This window comes from Lampetra planeri, chromosome 19 (assembly GCF_965212315.1).
Source record: "Lampetra planeri chromosome 19, kcLamPlan1.2.h2, whole genome shotgun sequence".
Lineage (NCBI taxonomy): Eukaryota > Metazoa > Chordata > Hyperoartia > Petromyzontiformes > Petromyzontidae > Lampetra > Lampetra planeri.
In genome coordinates, this window is record NC_136125.1 from 2,816,069 (window position 1) to 2,833,943 (window position 17,875).

Consider the following 17,875-nt stretch of genomic DNA (forward strand, 5'->3'; position numbering starts at 1 on the left):
ATATAAGTCCAGTCTGCCATTGACATCACGATAATTTGAAATGTCCACTATTATTGCAAAGCCACCGTCCTTAACAATAAACGATTTACAGGCTGAAACATTATTTGTTTCTACAAAAAAGTTTATTTCAGATCCTGAAATGTTATGATTTCTAACCGTCATCAAAGTGAACGTGTTCACATTTTTATTTTCCCCGCTCACTTGCAGGCTGACGACTGAACTGTTCACAGGAGAATCTTTATTCCATGCAAATGGATTTTCCTTGAAAGCAGATATCTTGAAAAGATACAACAAATAAGTTTATCATACAGTGTATAATTGTAACAGTGATTTGGTCAACATTTATTTCAAATGTATTTAAATAAATAGCCAGCTGTTTCTTTTCAGTTAATTATCATCAGTAAGTATACTACACACCACAATTACAAATGAAGGCGAGAGATGAAAACAAGCCTGGACTGCGGCCAATGTCAAAAATAAAGATCTCATACAGGACCCTACTGTCGAACCTCCCGTTTCAACCTTCCACGCCGCCAATGGTCGACCATCGACCGAATCGGGACAGGGTATGACCGAAGAGGCCTCCCAATGCACAAATGGTGCATCAAAGATTCGACGAGTGCGGCCACGAATCCCAAACCATCGACCGCATTGTAAATACTCCGCTGCTGTCTTAACTCCTTCAAAGGAGGAATGGACGAGATCCACTCTGCTTCTGAACAGACAATTAAGTGGACAACAAATCTAAAAGTACATTCTTGATTTAAAGCTTTCGTGACTGCATGAATCCATACTCTTTGGTTCTTTCGGTAAAGTCACGTAGGTAGAAAAATAATAGATCACGACGTTTCGATCACAACACAAGCAATCGTCACCAGGTGGGACAACCACAGCAAGAAAACACTTCTGTGGTTGTCCCAACTGATGACGATTGCTTGTGTTACGATCGAAACGTCGTGATCTACTAAAAATGCATCTTTAATTGCTGTTATTAATCCGTATTAAATAAGAAGATGGAAATTTTAATTATTCCATCATGAAAATAACTCTGTCTCAAGCCACGTTTGGATACCTACAGGCCCCTGGGTGTGCATGGCCCGCAATCAGCTCCAGATGACATAGATCGCAAAGTAGTCTGCTAACCACAGATCAAATATATACTCAATATGCGCACTGTTCTAGGCAGGCTGACAAATATATATTTCCAAATCACACACTTAAAGGACAACCAATTGCAAAATGTAATTCTGACTTTTCTAGCCAAATGGGAAGCACTTGGAAATGCACCAGGGACGATTGGAACTGGCCATTTCAATGTTCACGAAAACATATTTTGGCCACATATGTATAATTCCAAAAATGTACGCGTTATAAATATTGAGCCTTGTAATTTATGAAAGTAATGTCTAAAGTATTAAAATAAAGCACATAATTTGAATGTTTACCTGCACATTAATTTTCATGGTAGGTGTTGTAGACTGTTTGGTATCATTTAGTGGAAAGAGAGAAGCGCTGCTCCCATCTTGTGTCTCCCAAGATGAGTTGAATAATTTATGGCCAGTGACCTTCTGGGTTGTTGTGGACACAGACCTTGAGCTGAGACCCACTGCTTTTTCACCAGGTTCGGACTTCTTGTTTTGCAGCGTTCCCAGCAAAAGCATTGTTTGGTAAACACTGTCAAAGAATGTAGACTGAGAAAAACAATTAATATTTAACATACATATGCGGTGCAGATTACAGCAAGGGTCAATCTATTTTGTGTGGCAAGAAGAATACTTATACCATTATGCCTAAATATCAAATAAATGGTTATATATTTCATGACTTTATACGCTGTTTCCCCTCGCTTTGTACGGCAGTCGTAGATGTATTCCAAAAAAGGCGCACAAAGCGAAACCGCACGAGACAGCCGCCTGCCGAGTAGTGCATGCAGTACACAAGCAATGTCCCACGTCCGACCACATAGCCGTATTTCAGTGAATTCAAACCACATCGCAAATTTTAGGTAGAAATAGATTAGCCGCATATTCACGAAATCACACAAACCGAAACCGCATAAAGCGAGGAAAACCTATAAACTAAATGTTTTTTTTTATCTTTCTAGAACGGCAAACTTACACGTCTATTGTTTATTAAAAAAATCAGCTATTCATAAGGATAAGATGTGTTATATTAATAATAAATTAGTCATTCACTTTTTTTATTTGCTGAATCATAACATTTTCAAACTTGCACGGTGACATTGGAATATAATAGTACAATTGTATCGCAAGGATCAGAATCCAAATCTCAATTCATCGTGGAGAAATCTGATGAGCTATGAAGCTCTTTTTAACAAGCCCAGTAGTTTCAGAGATGCCCAGCAAGAAAAGAATATGTTCAATATATACATGACATTTTGCGTGTTTGCCAATGCATTCCAGTACAAAGTTGTATCTGCTAAACACAGGGCTATTCTTTGCCCAAAATAATGCCAGACACTAAGCTGAAAATGCACGAGGTTAAAAGGAAAACTACACTAACATAGCAATCTAATAAATGCAGTACATTTTACAGTACTAAAACCCAAATCTTAAGAAGATAGTCCTTGCCGATGACTACATCTGGTAGTTTACCAGTATTGATTCAAGCAAGCCTGATTACTGAAGGGATGCTATGTCAAAATGGGTCTCAAGTTTGCTTGTACTTAATCAATGCTGCTGACATTGTGCACTCTCAGAAGGCCATGGGGCTGATAGTATGGGTAAAACTACATATATTTTATATGTTGAGAGATACTTTTATATGGGGCAACTATCACAGAATAGGGTGGCAAAATTTGGTAAAGTAAATGGTCAAAACCTGCTGATAGTAGGTAAATATCACAAAGAATATCACAATGCATTCCATGAATGGCAAGATAGCTTTTAAAGTTGTTCACTTAATTACTGGTCACTTGTTTGATTGACCGGCACGAGTAGAGTTTTTTTTCAGTCAACATAGCGCAGCTGTGCAGTGACGAAGCGGGTTCAGTTTGCAAGCCAAGGCAAATCCCACAAAGCTCCTCATGATAATGAGACTGCACAGCAGCTGCTCGAGGCTTTTAATACCAATAGCTTGCAGAACAGGTCAACATTACCCCTTAACAAATAGCATATGATCTGGATACGATTCCAAAAAGCAAACGTGTAAAAAATAACTTCAATGGATATCCAGACTTCATGAACAATACGTACCGCCTGAGTGTAAGCTGAGGACCTCTTTGTCCTATTTCTGTCCAAGCTACTTTGCTCTGCAAGCATTTTCTCGATTACCGCTGTGCACACGGAGAAAGCATCTGCCAATGGAAAGATAAGCCTCGTGAAATGAAAAGAAAGCATTCACATGAATATTTTTCGAATCGTATTCATCAAAGGGTATCTGCCTCTGTGTCGACAGTTACGGTACATTTAAGTCGTAAAAAAGTCCACGCAAATAGTGAAATATGGTAATATTTTAACTGGATAAGTAGTCATTGTACACATTTTTGCTACACTTTGCTTTGATCGTTTAATATCTGTGTATACAAGTATGATACGGCAGTACATTATTATTGTTTACATTACCTTTGGTTACTTTCATTACGGATCTTTTCCCAGTTGTCAGACTATCCATGCTCTCCAGTGCTTTGGTAACACTTCCCAGCAAAACATTCTGAAACACGTGAAGCAAACAATGACAATTTTAAAAAATACACGTATACTATGGGGGCTAATATTTGCTCGTTGCAAACTCCCAACATATCTTCTTGAGTTTTAAACGATAATTATGTACTCATTTAACCGTAATATAATGATGGAAAATGGGATTTTGAATAACTTAAAATTTATGGTATGTTTTCGTACAGTTTGTGTATAACTGATAAATACATATTATTCAATAAAATGTAGCAAGAATATTGGTTATTCGCATTTGAGTGTTGTTGCAAATATGTGGTGCATCACGGCGGTGCATACCTGATCATCATTTGTAAAATACTCTGCCATCTGGCTCAGACCACGAGTGTATTGCAAGATCGCGTTTGCGCTATTGAGGGACATGTTTGTACTGCCCATTGCCATTACGAGCGCTGCTGTGAGCTACAAAACACAAACGGCAGTTCCAACGAAGGATTAAACACACGCCAATGGCAACTGCAATATAATAATTTCACATTTGCGGGCACTGTATCGTTCCGTGGTAGTTAAGCAGGAGCTGAGTTCTCGAACAAAGCTCGCGGTTTACAGATCGATTTACATTCCCACCCTCACCTATGGTAATGAGCTTTGGGTAATGACCGAAAGGATGAGATCGCGGGTACGAGGGGCCGAAATAAGGTTTCTCCGCAGGGTTGCCGGGCTTACTATCCGTGATCGGGTGAGGAGCTCGGCAATTGGGGAGAGCCTCACAGTCGACCCGCTGCTTCTCCAGATCGAGAGTAGCCAGTTGAGGTGTTTCGGGCACCTGGTAAGGATGCCCCCTGATAGACTCCCCCTGGAACTCTATCGGGCAGCACGTCGAAGACCCCGTGGCCGGCCCAGGACACGCTGGCAGGACTATATCGCTCAGCCTGCCTGGGAACGCTTGGGGATTCCCCAGGAAGAGCTCGAGTCTGTCGCCAGGGAAAGGGAGGTCTGGAACGCCCTACTCAATATGCTCTCGCCGCGACCCTCGCCAGGACAAGCGGAATGAGAAACGAACGAACATTCTTGATCAATACAGAAACGCATTGCTAAAATTGAACATTAAATTAACACATTTGTTTAATGAAAGTACCTGCGTCACATCATATTCACTGGCAATGTCTTGCAAGGCTGCTGTTGTAATGCTGATGAATGTAGAGACAATTGGATTGCTATGTTGCACCATGAGCTGGATTTTGCCACCAGATGCTAGCATTGCGTGCGTGTTGTTTACCAACAAATCTGCTGGAGGACGTGTCACCTGAAAAACAAATTACATCTGTCAATAATGCCCTTTATAAACGGTGAACTGTGATACATATCTCGCAATGCAATTTTAATTCAACGTATTCTTTTTGTCAAAAGTTCTTCGGACGTGACGATATGGCTGAGATCAAGATGAGATCACTAAGTTGTCATCACTCAGATCCTCGATCCGAATCCAGGCACCAGTCCAGGTTTAAACTGGGATTACAAATGTCGTAAGTTGATGGTATTAGCCTAGTCACTGTAACCAAACATTTTTCATTAGGTTTGCACCTAATGTGTCTGAATTCCAACACTGAAAATAAAAAAAATCGGACTTTCCATCTCACAAATATTTATTGATCGATTTGTTTGACTGCAATTAATCTATTTTTGATGTAAAAGGGTGCACTGGCGGAGCCAGTGGGGGGGTGGGGTGGCACGTGCCCCCCCAATGATCGAAATCCCTTATTTCGATCGGGTCATTTGGGTGTATCTATCTTTTATTTGTATTTATATAAAAGTAAAAAATTGTCTGTTTGTCGGTTTGTGGCTTTGTGTGTGTTCGCACGTTTGCGAAGGATTTGGCTCTCCAACGGTGGGGTTTATATTAAATAAAAATAGACAGGTACTACGCCGTAAGCCCGCCGTGAGCAAGCGCTATTCCTTTTTCACATCCGTCAACTTTTAATAAGTTTAATTAGCGATTTAGTGCGATTCTTTAGCGCTATCTATTTATTTATTACGCATGCACGACCATACCAACTCACGCGCCTTTGGTGGGGGGGACGGCCCATGCCAAATGGCATGCCTTCCGTGGGAGTGAGGGGGACATTTTATTTCGCGTAAAAAATGCTTTAAAAATACACTAAACGCTGAGCTTAAATCTTCACTGTGTGATGTCCCCCCCACCCCGATGCTTGCAGTTACTAATATATACAGTCGTTAGATGCTACCACTATAGGCCGTAGATATTACTGCAGAGCGGCCGGGGAGATCGTGGCCTGGGGGGGGGGGGGGTCAGGGGTAGCAGCCCAGCCTGTCAAGGAGCCACCTCGGCTGGCCAGACAATCTAGGCGAGGCCGGAGGCTCTGCACCGGACTAGGCCTCACCACAACACACTGTCAGGTGAGTACTTTATGCTATAGAGTCGATAAATACTGCTATAGAGTCAACATGTACTACTGTATTGATAGCAGGTACCACCACAGTCGGTATGCACTGCTGTAATCATAGGTACCACCACAGTCAGTACACACTGCTGTTAGATTTTTAAGAGTAGTTTTGAAATATTTTTTTGGCCCAGGCAACGCCGGGTATATAAGCTAGTTAGTAATAAATCGGCATTTTGCGACACTCACTGCCACTGTGTAGCATATTATTACATGCCAGGGACTCTATGAGATGATAGGACAATAGTCTGAGTCCATAATTGGCAATAATTAACAGCAAAACAGTTATAAGTGACTCACAGAATTGTGCGCAGTTGTGTATACAGTACATGACTTCCCTGAAGGCGTGATGCCGATCACGGTTCGAATTCGACCCTCGATCGATAGCTGTGCCATCGCTGCACATGCGTTGAATAAAAAGCAAGGGACAACTCCTTACTTACAACGATTATTTAAAATTTCTGGAGGGGTTGCCCCTCTACCTGAAAATCCTGGCTCCGCCATTGGAAGGGTGGATTGTAAAAGTGGCATCACCTATTATTGATCAGAGGTTACTTAAAACGAAAACATGTTTATTGTATCAAGTAAGGCCCACTGAGCTTCATAGCTCTTTTTTATAAGTGACCTGGCCACAAATGATTGCTCAATGAAGTGGCTTATCACGTGGAAATGTGTAGCAGCCAAAATACTCTAAACGCGTGTTCATTCGAAATGTGGGGGGAAAACCCGAAGGACTTGGAGAAAAATCCACGCGACCACGGGGATAACATGTAAACTCCAATATACAGGCGCCAGTGTCGGGATTTAACCCAGGACCTCCTGTATGCCAGGGAAGGTAGTTAACATCTCGCCACCGTGGCGCCCTAGAATCTCACAAGCAGTGTTACTATATCCGATCCTCCAGGACATTTTCTAACCAGGGATGTTGCAAGTTCGCATTAACCACATGTACTTGTGGTGAACGTGTAAACAAACATGCTACGATAATATGTTTAGTGACTGTACTTGTCACTGTATGGTGCCTGGACTTGCGAAGTCACGGCCGGTGATGTTGTCATTGCGGGCAGCCCGGGTTGCGGGCTGCAGTACCAACTCTAGCGGTGGTTGGGTGAGCGTGGGTGAGCGTAGGCCTCGGCAAGGTAAGGTAAATTACCTTTTTTACCGGGTAAAAGGGTAAAGGTAAAGGGTAGAGGTTTTGACATGCCAAGGGGTAAGGTAAAGGGTAGGGTAAAGGTAGCTCAGAAGAATTACCCAGTAGGGTAAAGGTAGCGCGAATAATTACCCGGTAAATACAGTACCTTGTTTACCGCTAAAAGTTCCGTGGCGCAGTCTGTGGCCTCCATTTTAAATTGATGTCGGACCATATGGTGACGGTCCACGTTCTTGAGGTCGAGGTACTAGAGGACAAGGTTGAGGATGCCAGCAACGGCATTTTTGGGGTTGCTGCGACCAGCAATCGAAAGAGGCAGCGGCATGCGTTCCCGTGGGAGCACACGCACGATTGGATGGAGGGTGATCCCCAAGCACAGCAAGGGAAGCGGCAGTGCGTGCATTGCCGCAAGTGGTTTTCCACCCACACGAACGCATCGGGGTGGAAAGCCCACCTCAAGAAACACAACGTGCTCACCCCAGGCAGCGAGGTCGGGACGTCGGCGTCGGCGAGCCGCCTAATACAGCAAATGCTGAGCCGGCCAGCAATCCCGGATCGCCTCCTGGTAAAGTTTGAGAACGCGGTGGTGGATTTTGTTGTCCAAGGTGCGAGCCGCCGGCAGCGACAAGTTCAAGACCTTGGTCAACACATTGATGCAGGGATACGAGGGCCCATCGACCCGCACCATCATTCGCAGGATTGTCGAGCATTACGCCATCATGCTGCCCATCATCGGGGCGTTCTTCTCCAACCTGGACGTCGCCATCTCGCTCACCATCGACGAGTGGTCGAACCGCAACCTGAAGGGATTTTGAATGGTCACGGTGCACTGGATCGACACCAAATCTGGTGCGTCAAAATCCATGCTGCTGACAATCCTCGATGTGCAGTCCAGAAGGGGTGTCGGCAAGCGCATTGGGGCCGCTCTGTTTGAGCACCTCCAAAGCCTCGGGTACAATATCTCGACCAAGCTGCTCAATGTCACCAGCGACAATGGCTCCGATGGGAACATTGCTGTCAAGACGTTGTTCGCCCTGGTCAACGTGGACGCCGGATATGAGCAGTTGTGGGCTTGCCACCATATTCGATGTGCGGATCATTCCATCCAGATCGGTGTTGTCCAAGTTTTAAAACTGATCAAGTCAACAAATGCCGAACTGCGCAAGGCGCTCGTCAATATCAGGTGCAGCAAGGTCGTCCAGCAGTCGTACCGCCGCGAGGCTGAGATTGCCAAGCTCGCCAGCAAGGAGCCGACGCACCATGCCTCGCCAACCAGGTGGCGTTCGATGTTTGACATGGGCGACGACGCCATCAAGAAGCGTGTCCCATTGGACATTATCATGGCGCGCTTCCAGGATATGATCGGCGTCGGTGCTTTATCTGAACTGCATTGGGCAAACATCGAGGGCGTGACAGCATTCCTGCGAATGCCGCGCCAGGTCATGACCTCGTTGTCGGCGGACCACAAGTCAACATTGGATCTCGTGCCGGTGACAATGGAGCACCTCATCCGTCATTGCGATCACGGTGAAGCCGCCCTTCGAGCGATCGATGAGTCCTTGACCGCGACGGGGATGAAGGCCGAGCTGGTGCGGTACCGCCACCTACTGGTTCAGGAACCCGCCATTGTGGCATCCTACTTGAATCCACAGCTGCTGAAAACGACAGACCAAGACGAGCTGGCTACACTGAAGGCCACAATCCGCTCTGTCCTGCAGCATCGCTACTCGGACATGCTCACGATCTAGCCGACGGCAGTTGCTGCCCATATGGAGGAGCGGTCGCTGTTCAGCATTCTGTTCAGCAACGTCGGCAACTCCATTGATGACGACGATGAAGTTGATCGTTTTCTGAGCATGGGCGTCACGACCGCCAGCGCCTTCATTGACGTTATGCAGTGGTGGTCTCTCCGCAAAGAGCTGCTCTCTGCCCACTACAAGATGGCCTGCGACTACTTGGGAGCGCCGGCGACGTCGAACTCCCTGTGAATGTGCGAATAGCGGAGCCGGGCGGGAGTTCACGTGCGTTCGCCAGTCGCTGTCAACAACACTCTTCATCAAGTCCATGTGCTTGCGCTCATGGATCACGGCTGGCTGCCTGAAGGTTCCGTCTAACTGGGCCGGAGCAGTGCAGGATCTTATTGCCTGTCGTTCGTCTGAGGCCGATGGCAATGACAAACTTGATCAGGTTGTTGATGAGATCGCCATCGACCAAGACGACTGGGACGAGGAGGTTATGGAGGACGGTGTCGTCGACAGCCTAAACGCCCGATTCGAGAGTATTCTATATGAATAAAGCGCTCTACCTAGCATTTATAGTTATACATCTTTTCCATGTGTTGTACCCCAGTAATTACCCTGTAATCGGGTAATTTGTATGGGATGAGGGTAACGGGTAAGATAAAAGTAGGCTCGTTGTTTTTTACCTTTTACCTTACCTGCTAAAGGGTAAAAGGTAGAGTAGAGCGATTGTATTGTGGTAAGGTAAAAGGTAGGGTAAAGTTTGTCTTGTTTTTTTTACAGTTTAACTTTTACCTTACCTTGCCGAGGGCTAGGTGAGCGCGAAGGCACCACGAGCAGCGTGCGGTGCTGGCTCCCAGTGTGGGAGCGAGAGCGAGCGTCTGCCAGCCAGGGCTACGCTGAGGCATGATACTCTGGCTGATCTATTGTCACGTGACCCGACGATAGGAGGGGGGCCACCGATGGACGTGGGCAGAGGGGCGGTCACGTGGTCCCGGAGAGCTCTCGGGAACGTTCGAGAAGGGGCCCGAAGAGCCTGGATGGTGGGCGGGGCTAAGGGCAGAGCCAGCCCCAGCCCAGGGGCATATAACGAGAGCTCCATGAGGAGATCGGGGTTCTTCAAGTGTTGGTGTTTTAACATCCACGTTGGGAAGAAAAAGCCTCTAACCACGCGGTCCGGGATCCAGCTTGTGGTCCAGACCGGGATAGTGAACCGTGTCTGGTTCTGCCGTAGCGTGGCTAGATGGGCATTCAAGATCCGAGCGTAGGTTATGTTGTGTTGGCGCTGTTGTGTTACATAAATAGGGTTGCTCCCAAGTTAACGTCTGCGACTCAGTTGGACTCACTACATATGCATTGTCTTTGTGAGACAAGGCCCTAAAGAAGACTGTCTCTGGTGAAGGCCAATCAATTTAAAAGACAATACATATATTATCGGAGCATGCTTGTTTGCTAGTTCATCACAAGTAAGTGTGGTCAATGAGAACTTGATTCCTTGCAAAAGGTTTATATTTGGTGTTTGCACATTTTAACACCTGTTTTATTGCCAGAAATGATAAATTCTAGATTTGAAGCTTTCATGACTGCAAGGATTCATATTCTTAGGTTTTTTCGGTAAAGTCACGTAGGTAAAAAATTAAAATTAATAAATGTAAAATAAAAATAAAAATCACGACGTTTCGGAGGCAACACAAGCTTCCGTCTTCAGGTGGAACCGTCACAGCCCGACAGCTGATCAAGTAAATGAGGGATTACAGGAGATACCACTCCGTATATATAATGGTTGAGGGGGGCAGGGCCAGGAACGGCACACTTTTTTTATTAATATGGTAAGGTGAGGCTTAAGACTAAGAATAGACTGCATAACAAATGACTGAGCCTTTGTTATGGAGAGGTGCGGTTTGTGACTAACGCCTAGCCTACATAACAAATGCTGCAAATGAGACCGAGCCTCTGCTATGTAGATAGTAATAGGCTACATAACAAAAGACTGAGCCTTTATTATGGAGAGGTTCGGTTTGTGACTAAGCCTGGACTACATAACAAAAGTGTGAAAAAAGAAAGAAAGCTAAACCTGGTAAAACAGAACTGGCTGTCTATCAGTAACCTGTAATAGTTGTCTGTCAAATAAGATGGTCCAAATAAGTGTAGTTAAATCTTTTTTGCATGGTTAATCACATTTTTCCAATGATTACTCAGTTTGTAACCATAATCACGGTTGAAATTATGTCTGTGTTTGTATATTTGTATGGCTTCGTGTACAAACCTTTGATGGTAGCTAGGAGGTTTGCAGAGCACCTTGGTCTCGGAAAAGACAATTTCATGAGAGCCCACAGAGTTGTAGCAATGATCGGCAACGGCCGAAGAATCAGTTCTGCCGTGTTTCAGATCTGACTTGTGCTCGCGGACACGATCAGAAACATGACGTTTCGTTTCTCCAATGTAGCAATCACCACAACTGCAACTCAATTTGTAGACTCCAGGATACTGTAAGTCAGGAACGACATCCTTCACAGATGGAATCAGATCACGGATTTTATGCACTGTACTGAATCGGACTTGGATCTTATGTTTGTTTAGAATTTTGTAGATCGTTTTGGTCATGCCTGCTATGTATGGTAACGTGATAGTTTTGGTCGGAGTTTCATGTGGCTGTTTCTGTATGGTGGGAGAAACAGCTTGGCGGATGGTGCGGTCAGAGTATCCGTTCATCCTGAGGGCCCGATGTACATGTCTTAATTCACCGGCCAGGTGGTGTTGGTCAGAAATGCTATGAGCTCCGTGGTATAGCGTTTTGATGAGAGAATTCTTTTGAGATGGGTGGTGGTGGGAATCCGGTTTCAAGTAGGAATCTGTGTGGGTGGCTTTCCTGTAGACAATGTCCCAAGGATCCGTCAGGTCTCCTCTCAAACAGAATATCCAAGAATGGTAGTTTACCATCTTTCTACACTTCCATGGTGAATCTGATGGATGGGTGTCTGGAATTGATGTGGTCCAAGAAGTGGTTCAATGCTGGGAGGCCATGTGGCCAGATGACGAAAGTGTCATCCACATAGCTCTTCCACAGGGAAGGATGCAGGGTGGATGTCTGGATGGCGTCTGATTCAAGCTTTTCCATGAACATGTTGGCTATCACTGGTGACAAGGGGGAGCCCATAGGGGTACCCTCATTCTGTTTGTAGAAGGTGCCATTCCAGGTAAAATAGGTGTTGGTGAGGCAATGCCTAACCAGCGCAGGTACATCAGAATTCAATCCATGTTGTATCAAGTCCTCAATTATTGTTAGGTTGTCCGGTACTGGGACATTGGTAAACAGAGATACTACATCAAAACTGACGAGGATGTCATCAGGAGATAGTACCATGTCCTTAACCATAGAGACTAATTGGGTTGAGTTGAGTACTGCCGAAGAGGTCTTGCCTGTGAAGGGAAGCAGAGTATCTGATAGAAACCGAGCTAGTTTGTAGGTTGGAGAGTTTATCGTCGACACGATGGGTCGTAGCGGGGTGCCTTCTTTATGGATCTTGGGAAGACCATAGAGTCTGGGAGGTCTTGCCGTCGATGGTTTTAGAGAGGAACGTTTGCTTGGTTCGATTAGGGAAGTCGAACTCGTGATGATTCTGTTGGTTTTTGTCGTTAGGCTTTTAGTGGGATCGTTTTTAATTTTGGAGTAACTCCCATCATTAAGTAGGTCCAAGATTTTGTTGTTGTATGAATCTTTATCCATGATGACCGTGGCATTGCCCTTGTCTGCCGAGAGGATGACTATATCATCTCACTTTCTTAGGTCCGCGAGTTCAGAGCGTTCATTTTTGCTGATGTTACTAGTGGGTTTCTTAGCATTCTTAAGAATAGTGGCTATTTCAGCTCTTGCTACATCCGCATCGATGTGTCCTATGCCTCTAAGGGCTACATCAATCTGAGAAATCACATCCTCTACTGGTATATATTTAGGGGTGATGGCGAAATTTAGTCCTTTTGCCAGTACCGTTTTTAGATTGTCAGAAATTGGGATGTTACTCTGATTAATAACGGTCTTGTTAACATCCAGCTTTGTGATGTGTGGCTCTGGTTTCTTCTTAGATAGGAGGTTGAATTTAGAAATCAGGTTAGCTTTGCATTTGGCTGACATTGAGTCAGCAGAAGCAGAAGTCATGTTATCAACGTGGTTCCAATCGGAAGGTGACATTTTTTGTGTTAACATTAAATGTGTTTGTAAGAGAGTCTTGTCTAAATTATCGAGTTCAGATCGGAGTAACCTTATTCTCTCCGAGATTAGTGATAGGCTAGCTTTAAATAAGATCTGTTTAGAGTTCGGTGAGGACACTGCAGCAGATGTGAGTGTGAAAGCGATGGGTATTACGTTGTTATCTCGGCATCTATTGAGGAAGGCCAGCGTCTCGAGAAGCTTTGACTTCTTGTCTCGTTGTGTGTTAAAAACTCTAACAGATAGGTGGAATTCCTCCCCGTAGAGGGCGTTAATTCTAGATTTGAAGCTTTCGTGACTGCAAGGGTTCATATTCTTAGGTTTTTTTCGGTAAAGTCACGTAGGTAAAAAATCACCCCTAAATATATACCAGTATAGGATGTGATTTCTCAGATTGATGTAGCCCTCAGAGGCATAGGACACATCCATGCGGATGTAGCAAGAGCTGAAATAGCCACTATTCTTAAGAATGCTAAGAAACCCACTAGTAACATCAGCAAAAACGAACGCTCTGAACTCGTGGACCTAAAAAAGAGAGATGATATAGTCATCCTCTCGGCAGACAAGGGCAATGCCACGGTCATCATGGATAAAGATTCATACAACAACAAAATCCTGGACCTACTTAATGATGGGAGTTACTCCAAAATTTAAAACGATCCCACTAAAAGCCTAACGACAAAAACCAACAGAATCATCACGAGTTCGACTTCCCTAATCGAACCAAGCAAACGTCCCTCTCTAAAACCATCGGCGGCAAGACCTCCTAGACTCTATGGTCTTCCCAAGATCCATAAAGAAGGCACCCCGCTACGACCCATCGTGTAGACGATAAACTCTCCTACCTACAAACTAGCACGGTTTCTATCAGATACTCTGCTTCCCTTCACAGGCCAGACCTCTTCGGCAGTACTCAACTCAACCCAATTAGTCTCTATGGTTAAGGACATGGTACTATCTCCTGATGACATCCTCGTCAGTTTTGATGTAGTAGCTCTGTTTACCAAAGTCCGAGTACCGGACACCCTAACAATAATTGAGGACTTGGTCCAACATGGATTGAATTCTGATGTACCTGCGCTGGTTAGGCATTGCCTCACCAACACCTATTTTACCTGGAATGGCACCTTCTACAAACAGAATGAGGGTACCCCTATGGGCTCCCCCTTGTCACCAGTGATAGCCAACATGTTCATGGAAAAGTTTGAATCAGACGCCATCAAGACATCCACCCTGCGTCCTTCCCTGTGGAAGAGGTATGTGGATGACACTTTCGTCATCTGGCCACATGGCCTCCCAGCATTGAACCACTTCTTGGACCACATCAATTCCAGACACCCATCCATCAGATTCACCATGGAAGTGGAGAAAGATGGTAAACTACCATTCTTGGATATTCTGTTTGAGAGGAGACCTGACGGATCCTTGGGACATTCTGTCTACAGGAAAGCCACCCACACAGATTCCTACTTGAAACCGGATTCCCACCACCACCCATCTCAAAAGAATTCTCTCATCAAAACGCTATACCACAGAGCTCATAGCATTTCTGACCAACACCACCTGGCTGGTGAATTAAGACATGTACATCGGGCCCTCAGGATGAACGGATACTCTGACCGCACCATCCGCCAAGCTGTTTCTCCCACCATACAGAAACAGCCACATGAAACGCCGACCAAAACTATCACGTTACCATATATAGCAGGCGTGACCAAAAAGATCTCCAAAATTCTAAACAAACATAAGATCCAAGTCCGAATCAGTACAGTGCATAAAATCCGTGATCTGATTCAAAATGTGAAGGATGTCGTTCCTGACTTACAGTATCCTGGAGTCTACAAATTGAGTTGCAGTTGTGGTGATTGCTACATTGGAGAAACGAAACGTCATGTTTCTGATCGTGTCCGCGAGCACAAGTCAGATCTTAAACACGGCAGAAGTGATTCTTCGGCCGTTGCCGATCATTGCTACAACTCTGTGGGCTCTCATGAAATTGTTTTTTCCGAGACCAAGGTGCTCTGCAAACCTCCTGGCTACCATCAAAGGTTTGTACACGAAGCCATACAAATATACAAACACAGACATAATTTCAACCGTGATGATGGTTACAAACTGAGTAATCATTGGAAAGATGTGATTAACCATGCAAAAAATATTTAACTACACTTATTTGGACCATCTTATTTGACAGACAACTATTACAGGTTACTGATAGACAGCCAGTTCTGTTTTACCAGGTTTAGCTTTCTTTCTTTTTTCACACTTTTGTTATGTAGGCTAGGCGTTAGTCACAAACCGCACCTCTCCATAACAAAGGCTCAGTCATTTGTTATGCAGTCTATTCTTAGTCTTAAGCCTCACCTTACCATATTAATAAAAAAAAGTGTGCCGTTCCTGGCCCTGCCCCCCTCAACCATTATATATACGGAGTGGTATCTCCTGTAATCCGTCATTTACTTGATACAGTTGTCGGGCTGTGACGGTTCCACCTGAACACGGAAGCTTGTGTTGCCTCCGAAACGTCGTGATTTTTTATTTATTTTACTTTTATTAATTTAAATTTTTTACCTACGTGACTTTACCGAATAAACCTAAGAATAGAAATGATAAAACGTATTCTTATTTTTTCATACAATGGAGATGATTTATTAAATGAATACCTTTCTATATTGTTTCACATTGAGGATTCTCATTGACCAAAGAGGCTATTAGAATAAAAAACCCAGCGATGTTTTTTTTTTACGTTTGTAAAAAATGTTCACAAACTAGTGTATTTATACAAACTCTTACCAACACATGTATGGGGGCCGACGCACAAGCTGCCGCGGAGTTGCACACGCTCGCCCTGAGGTCCAGCGTCCCTTGGGTGTCGAGGTCTCCCACGGGCAGCAGCAAAGAGGGAGTCTGGCTCAGCTGAGAGCTGGAGAGCAGGAACTCGGTGTGGTTCAACACGGCCTTAAACGTGTAGGTGAGCTGCTGTCGGGACTCACTCTCACTCGTCCAGCCACTGCATGAGAGCTGGAAGAGCGTCACTGCTGCAAAACCTTGAGTGAAATTACGAGAAAGAATATAAATGTAAAAGCCTGTAGGGCAGCATTAGTTATGACTGACACATCAGAATATTTATTTAGACTGGAGGAATCCGATGAGCGATGGTGCTCTTTTTCACAGATGTCCAGTAGGGGCACAGTGTCAGCAAGTTGCAATGCAAAAAACAATACATGTAGGCAAAACACGAACGAAATGAGTGCAAGGTAAGCAAGTCACGCTAAATAAATAGATTGTTAATACATGAATAAAGTATGTAAGTATAACATTCCTGGAGATTTTTCAACGCTAAATTTAAGCTTGGGCAAGACAAATAAAAGAATAACAAAAAACAGTCACAGACCACACCAAGACAACACACATTCCCTCAATAACATTACACATTAAAATGTAACTATCGATACACAAGTGGTAAAGCTCAAACGTACAAATCAAATTTGCAAATGTGATTGTATCCAGCCAGATTATTACAGATTGTCTATGATCTATCGATGATAATTTCAGAAATTATCTTCCTCCAGCACACATCCACCACATTCAGAGGACGCTTTAAAAGTCGCTGTTCTAAAACCAAACATCAATGCACTATCTGGGCAACACATTTCCATTTCTGTTCACTATGATATGCGACTAAGTGCATTGTTAAATCATTACTTTAACTTCATGGAGCTTCACCTATTTCATTAAGCATGAATATCTGTTAAGCTTCAAGCAACAAAGAAGCTCAAGTACAGCGTTAGTCAGCATTAGTTTTGGAAATAAAGCAGGCTTTGAGCATACTTTCACAGATAGTGTATATATTCAAGGGGCAGTGAAACATTTTAATATCAGATTTGAAAAGTGTAACACCAACTTTCAATTCACCTTCTTGGTGGCCTTGTCACCTAACACGAATAAACTAAGGTGACAAGGCTACTAAGAATAAAGTTCGGTAATGAAAAGTACAGCTGCGCAAGTCTCACAATTTACAGTCTGGAATCGTGATTACTGTACACTCTTGGAATTGAATGCTATTCCGAGCAGGTTTGTGGGATCAGGGGAGTTTGGGGTGCGAAGAGAGGGCTCATGGGCCGACCTAGTGACTCGTACTTACAAAGCATCTGTGTTTAGTTTGTTGTCTGTCCCCCAAACCTCCAATAAGCAAGACTACGTACGACGCGACAAACGTTCAAAATATATACATACGTACATATGCATCAGTTCTGGTTCCGGACAGTGTACTGTTGTGAGATACGGTGTAATACTGACCTGACTCTGGGTTGCATGTGCACGTGCCATTGCTTTGGGGGATGCTGGTTGAAAATGCGTACGTGGCCTCTGCAGCAGCTCTACTGGCAGTGCCAACTCTCACTCTTATCTGGTATTCCTCCCCGATCTCCAGCATGTCTTCAAGCACCACCAAGCCTCCATCCTCGGTGCCTTAAAACAAACATACATAGCCCATAATAAAAGTTTTTTTTTTGGTTAGATCGCGTAAATATAAATGTGTCGTTAAACCCGCCACCACCTGATACAGCCAATTAGTAACGTTTGTCACGTAAACAAAACGTGCCAATTAGTTACTAGTTCAGCACACCGGTGTGTTTGAGATACCTACAACATACATAGCCCATGTAGTCATACACACACTG

At 44.3% G+C, this 17,875-nt stretch overlaps 1 protein-coding gene across 1 annotated transcript in view; it reads right to left on the reverse strand.

The window, feature by feature from the left end:
• The window catches only part of LOC144723914 (polycystin-1-like protein 2), a 63,049-nt gene that overhangs the window by 25,544 nt on the left and 19,630 nt on the right, over positions 1-17,875 (reverse strand). Inside the window, exons 3-6 of the mRNA XM_078602691.1 lie at positions 15,987-16,203; positions 9,427-9,506; positions 8,459-8,632; positions 8,023-8,125 (exon numbers count right to left, since the gene is read on the reverse strand). Of these exons, the coding sequence (XP_078458817.1) occupies positions 8,023-8,125; positions 8,459-8,632; positions 9,427-9,506; positions 15,987-16,203 (574 nt within the window). The remainder of the gene's footprint in view (positions 1-8,022; positions 8,126-8,458; positions 8,633-9,426; positions 9,507-15,986; positions 16,204-17,875) is intronic.